Source organism: Buceros rhinoceros, unplaced genomic scaffold, assembly GCF_000710305.1.
Source record: "Buceros rhinoceros silvestris isolate BGI_N320 unplaced genomic scaffold, ASM71030v1 scaffold31352, whole genome shotgun sequence".
Classification (NCBI taxonomy): Eukaryota; Metazoa; Chordata; class Aves; order Bucerotiformes; family Bucerotidae; genus Buceros; species Buceros rhinoceros.
In genome coordinates this window covers 40,266-45,719 of record NW_010400007.1, presented here as the reverse complement: position 1 = coordinate 45,719, position 5,454 = coordinate 40,266, and the positions used below count along the sequence as shown (strand labels likewise).

The 5,454-nt window shown below is 44.5% G+C and overlaps 1 protein-coding gene across 1 annotated transcript; it reads right to left on the bottom strand.

Moving 5' to 3' along the window:
* Nucleotides 1-956: 956 nt before the first annotated feature.
* Nucleotides 957-3,423, bottom strand: LHFPL2 (lipoma HMGIC fusion partner-like 2). The gene is made up of 2 exons (XM_010131707.1): nucleotides 2,990-3,423; nucleotides 957-996 (listed from the first exon to the last, which is right to left on the bottom strand). Exons 1-2 carry the CDS (start codon nucleotides 3,421-3,423, stop codon nucleotides 957-959), a joined length of 474 nt encoding a protein of 157 aa, XP_010130009.1.
* Between the last annotated feature and the right edge of the window lie 2,031 nt (nucleotides 3,424-5,454).

The following is a 5,454-nucleotide window of genomic DNA, read 5'->3' as shown; positions in this document are numbered from 1 at the left end:
AAGTCTGCCTGGTCTTCCTGCTGTTGGGTAGTAATTACCTATTTAATTACATGGCTTCATTCTTTGCACTCTCTATTGCAGAGAAAAGATTTTTTTCCAGATGAAATGATCCTCAAACATCTCCAAAACGAAGGCCACTGAGTACTGTTTCTACAGCTCCAGAAAGAAAGGCACTGCAGTCTGAAAGTAAGTGGTAGAAAGTCTTGCTCTATAACAAAGTAATTACAGGAGTTTAATCAGGAGACATACTTTCTTCCTTTATGGCTTTGTAGTTCTAATTTTCTCCCACAAAAAAAATCCCCTATGGACCACATATGTGTATGGCTCCTTCCTGTTGACCTAAATGAGAATTTGCACATTTGTCCAAGGGCTGTAACAGGAGAGATGGCACTTTCTGTTCTGTAATTTCACCTTAGGCATCATCACCATAGGTCACAACCAATGTTGCTAGACTGAAAAAATGTATTTGATATCTGTTATTGTTTTTTCATGATGAATTCCAGAAATAAATTAACTTGTTGTATGTTTTTAATTATATTAAATCTCCACTGCAAAGATATGCAGATTTTAAATGAGATTAAGTCCTGAGTTCCTGTAGATGACTACCATGGGTGCATCTAATCTTTGAAAATGAGGTGTTGACATACTTGCAAATACTGGACTGACACAGGCTGAAGAAAATATTTTGCGAATTCTTCTCCTACACTTACTAAAAACATAATTGTTCACATTTGAAAGAATGATCTTAAGTTGATTAAATCAGGTTCGTAATTTGTTCTCTGGTCAGGTTATTTGTCTAGCTATCATAATCCCTGTATGGATTAACCATATCAACAACAGTCCTTTTTGAAGAACTTGCTTGAGAATTTCCAAACCTCAAGAACAGAGACAGTTGAAATTAACAGCTGTGATAAGTCATAAGGAAAATTTCAACTAAGTAAGCAGATGGTGTAATACTACTGGCACGAAAGTAGCAGTGGACCCAATAAAACGAATCTTGAGAAAATGAGTTGCTAGCCACAGGATACCTGGCTGCAAATACTGGCAGGCGTACTTGTCGGAGCAAATGTTTCAGTAACGTGACCTTTCTATTACACAGATTCATGCTGTGTCATTTATCTGAATTGTAAGAAGAGAAGTGCTTCTATCCTCAGTACAGCTCCAAAAGGACTGATCAAGGCCCTGACGTGTAAGAAATCCTTTGTCAACTGTATTGTTCAATTCTTGAGGCCACAAGAATGGAGGCCAAGCTATACCTGCACCACTACAGGTACAGCTGGTTAAATGATAAAACTTAGAACTGTTGGACATGCCAAACCTCTACTTGGGCTGCTAACCAGGTTCTCGCATACAAATACCCCTCCAACAGAAAAGAGGTAATGTTATCTCCTGAAAAACAGGTTTCATGGATTATTGCTGAAGTACAGGGTAAGAAAGCAAGGAGCTAAAACCCTCCCCTGTCTTAATCCACACTGCAGAGCTGCTTCCTTCTCGCACTGGTTCTGGCAAATTCTGTAAACCAGGAGTGACTACAGCAAAACCTGTAATTTTTATCTGAAGGACATTCATCTGCTGATTGTATGCCATCAAGTGAACAGACGCATCTTAAGCCAACTTAGGGATCTAATTCTGCCCCAGAATCACAAGCCTTACATTGTAGGCAACATGAAATAAACAGTATACTTTTATACTGAAGGTGCATTAAGTGGCGTATGGTGAGAGCCGCCATGCCTGTGCTTCAGGAGTCAGTGTCAGCCAGTCTCTGGCCTGTACCACTCCAGCAAATTCAGGTTTTGACTACTTCCGCATGTGTGTTTAGAGTAAGATTAATCTAGGTCTCAAGTAAGCAAAAGAAACCAACCAGCTTCATAAAGCTTTGAACACCTATCATTACACCTCCTGTCTAGGTACAGCCACCACAGTCGTGTTTGGCCACTTCAGTGAGGTGAAGAGGGGAGAAGCCGGACTCAAATTTCAAGCAAACAAGTTAAAATTCCTAATTTCTGTTGTCATGAAACCCATTTTATTACTTGAAATCATCTGCTGAAGAGCACCACCAAGAGGGAGAGAGGAGGTGGCCGTGTTCATTCCCTCTCTCCTCACAAGTCTCCAAGGGGTGCCAGAGGTAGGGCAGAAGACCACTCTCCTCCTCCAGATGACCACACACACAAAAGATGAAAACCTGTATATGGGACAGGTACTCCCTGCAGCTCGCTGGCCAGTACAGAAAGCCAAATACTTCTCTAACTAGGGCTGCCCAGTGTTGCTTTACTAACGGTCATTTAGCCACTGTAAAATCCATGGGTTTAAGCAGAAACACCGCATCTCTAGAACCAATTAATCTTTCAGGCAAATCACAGCTGGTATTTGGACAGTGACAAGGTAAGTCCACTAGCCTTTGTAACCGCAGCTGAACAATAACCTGGCTAAAGGAAGGGTTTATAGTAAGCTATCGCTTGTTAGGCTCACAGCCTTGAAGGAGGCTGCTTAGCATGAAACACTGGAGAACTGGGTGTCTGACTGCAGGCTCTTCTTAGCCCTGTGGTGGTATTTTGCCCTCACCACAGTCATGAAGCCTCTGAGACACTGAGAGAACTCCCTTCAGTTCATGGAAAAAACTACTAAAGTAGCAAGAGGAAGATAGACTGCCCTAACATGAGTATTAACTTTGCTCTCTACTGGTAACAAAGGAGGGAAATTTTTATTACTGAAAGTCAAAGAAAGTCAAACAAAGGGAAAAAACTGAACAGCGAACAAAAGCAACACTGGTCAGTTCATTTTGGCTCACATAAGGCTGCAATTCTGCTGCCAATGTCAATGTATTACATGCTGTGTAGCTATAAATTTCAATTGTGTTTGAATAAACATCAGCATATAGAACTGCTTTGGGTCTGCCTAATGCAGTCTGTCTGTAGACAGGACAGAATCGCTGTATTTCTTCAGCTGAATAGCCCCAAAATTAAAATCTTTAGTTGTTCTCAAAGCACACATACCTGCAATCCCTTGTAGCAGCCCACAGACATTAAAAATGCTTTTCTTCATAATACTCTGCACACACATAGTGAAGACAGACACAAATGCCACAGCACAGAGAATCATGATTCCCATGGCTAGGAAAATAGCGGTTGCCTGCCAGAACCCACTGGCAATCTCATTGAAGTTTTCGGCGTAAGGACCACAAAGCGTGTCTCGTCTAGAAAACTGCATGTGGGAGATTCTGGTGCAGCGCCCGTAGATGCCCAGGGTCGGATGGTAAGGCTCCTGCGACCCCCCCGTTCTGTTGTCCACATCGTCAGAGCTTGAAGGCTTTGCTTTGCCAATTAGCCAGTCTGCACTCATGAAAGCAATGAGCTCTGCAAAAGCCACGACGATACTCAGGAGAGTCCATAGCATTGAACGACACGTTACAATGACATGACACATATTGATGTCCCGTGCTTGTTATCAGTGCAGCTGGCTGTCTTAAAATCCAGGCAGAAGGGGGAAAAGAATTAAATTAAGACAGAAGAAAAAAACCCCAGAACTGTGGCTGCTCTGTCTGATCTTTCAGCTCTCTCACAAAGGCCAAGATGAAATTTCTCAGGAAAAAAAGTGAACAGCCCCAACTTCTGCAAGCAGTGCAGTCATTTGTTCTCTCCGTTTAGTTCCTCCTCCTTTCTTTCTGGGATTCTGAGCTCTGAAGTACGCCTTTCTCTCTTAATATTCATACTGGCACATGACGCTGCTGGCTGGTGGGGGAGGCTGCAAGGACTGCCCACAGTTTGACATCACACACCTACAAGAAAAAAAAGAGACAACATATCAGCAGTGAGAAAAAAGTCTTCGTTTCCACCCCCACAGAGAGCCAAGATCTTGCACAGATCCATATCAGCATACAAAAGCTCTAACAAGGGCCCATCAGACAGAGCCTGCTGGAAACCTCTGGGGTTTGTCCAAGGGGAGTGATTAATCTCCCACTGCCTGGACCTACTTACGGTATCTGCTCTGACCCATCCCATTGCCGGTGTTTGTCAAGCATTTTGCAAGCAAAGGTCTCAGAAACATCCAGCAGTCCCACCCACTCCTACTGCCACGCCCCCATCGTCTTCCTCTGGTCGAAATTACGAAGGTTGCTGGCAGTTACCCAGCAAAATGTCCGTACGTGTTTAAGCAGTTTCACAGACAGGCAGCTCCTGCCTTCAGTTTGGGGCGGCAGCACGGCACGCCTTCAGGAAGGAAGGCAGGCACAGCTCCACATGCCATGGGCACCAGGGTGCAAGGGGCAATGAAGGAACCTTGTTCCAACCTTCTGGGCTTCTGCTGACTGCAGCTGAGTCAACCCTGGCCTTGAGAGGAGGCAAACAGGATTGAAGCTGGGAATGGCCTGCCCTGCGGTGTGGTGACACAGTCCACCCCCTCGAAGCCTGGGTGTTGCAGGAGCGCTGCTTCCCCAGGTTCTGTATCCATCTTCGCACCAGTGTTTCAGAAAAGCAGTCTGCCTGCAGGTATGTCACACACCTCATCCTGAACTGATGCCAAGGCCAGCAGCCTCTGCTGACTTAGGCCACTGTAAACAGGAATCTGCAGAAAAATGCCCCAGCTGCTGCCAAGTGGCCAAGAGTCCTGGTGAGAGGGGTGGCCAATCAGCCTTGAGCTTCCTGACTCCTCTCAATTCTCCCCCTTTGCTGGGACTGCAGCAAAATGTTCCCCAGGGCTTTCCCTGAGCCTTTGTGCTGCCTTTCAACAGTAGCTGATGACATTCCCAGAGCCACACTTATCTTAGTCCAAGAGGCAATCAGAGATCACTATACTTCCAATCTGTATCCAAATATTGGCCACAAAATAACAAACGGGTCATCGCACATGCCTCTCCACTTGAACCGAAACTGTGTTGCCCGAAAGCACGGGCGGGAGCAGGAAATGCCCTCACATTACCCCCTCCATGATGAGAATGTAGCGCGTCCAAGTTTTCCTCACAAAAACCGAAATACTGACATTGAACTGGAGGAACGAGAGTCAAGAACCAGATCAGGACCTCACTGCTGCCAATCACAAAGGGGTCAGCAGATGCCAGAAGAACAAACATCCCCCATTTTATTTTAGCTGGGGTTGGTATTTGATTTCTTAGGAGTTTTGAGCCCAGCACTTGAATCCTAGTTCCACTGAAAGTAAAATGAAACACACACCCACAAGACCAACACATTCAGAATTTCATCCAGCAACTGCTACTCCTTCCTACATTAGTCATACTGAATCATCCGCAAGATTTTATCCTCATTTCTCTTCCTCCTCTAGATCTGCAGACTCCTCTGGTACTAGCAGATGCACAAACTGAAGCTGCTGTGCCAACAACTGAATTTTGTCTCCCTTAGTTTGATGTTACAGCATTGCCTTAAAAAAAGGCAAAACATATCTAGTTGTGCTTTTAGCTGTACTGAGAAAACATTTCAGATCACTTTCCATTTTTTTTTTTGG

What these genes read in the sequence shown, in the direction of transcription:
- LHFPL2 (XM_010131707.1), bottom strand. Translation starts at nt 3,423, where the DNA reads ATGTGTCATGTCATTGTAACGTGTCGTTCAATGCTATGGACTCTCCTG. An exon ending in CTACAAGGGATTGCAGGTAT is followed by an intron (nt 997 to 2,989) that starts GTGTGCTTTGAG and finishes CATTTTCTCAAG; the next exon opens with ATTCGTTTTATTGGGTCCAC.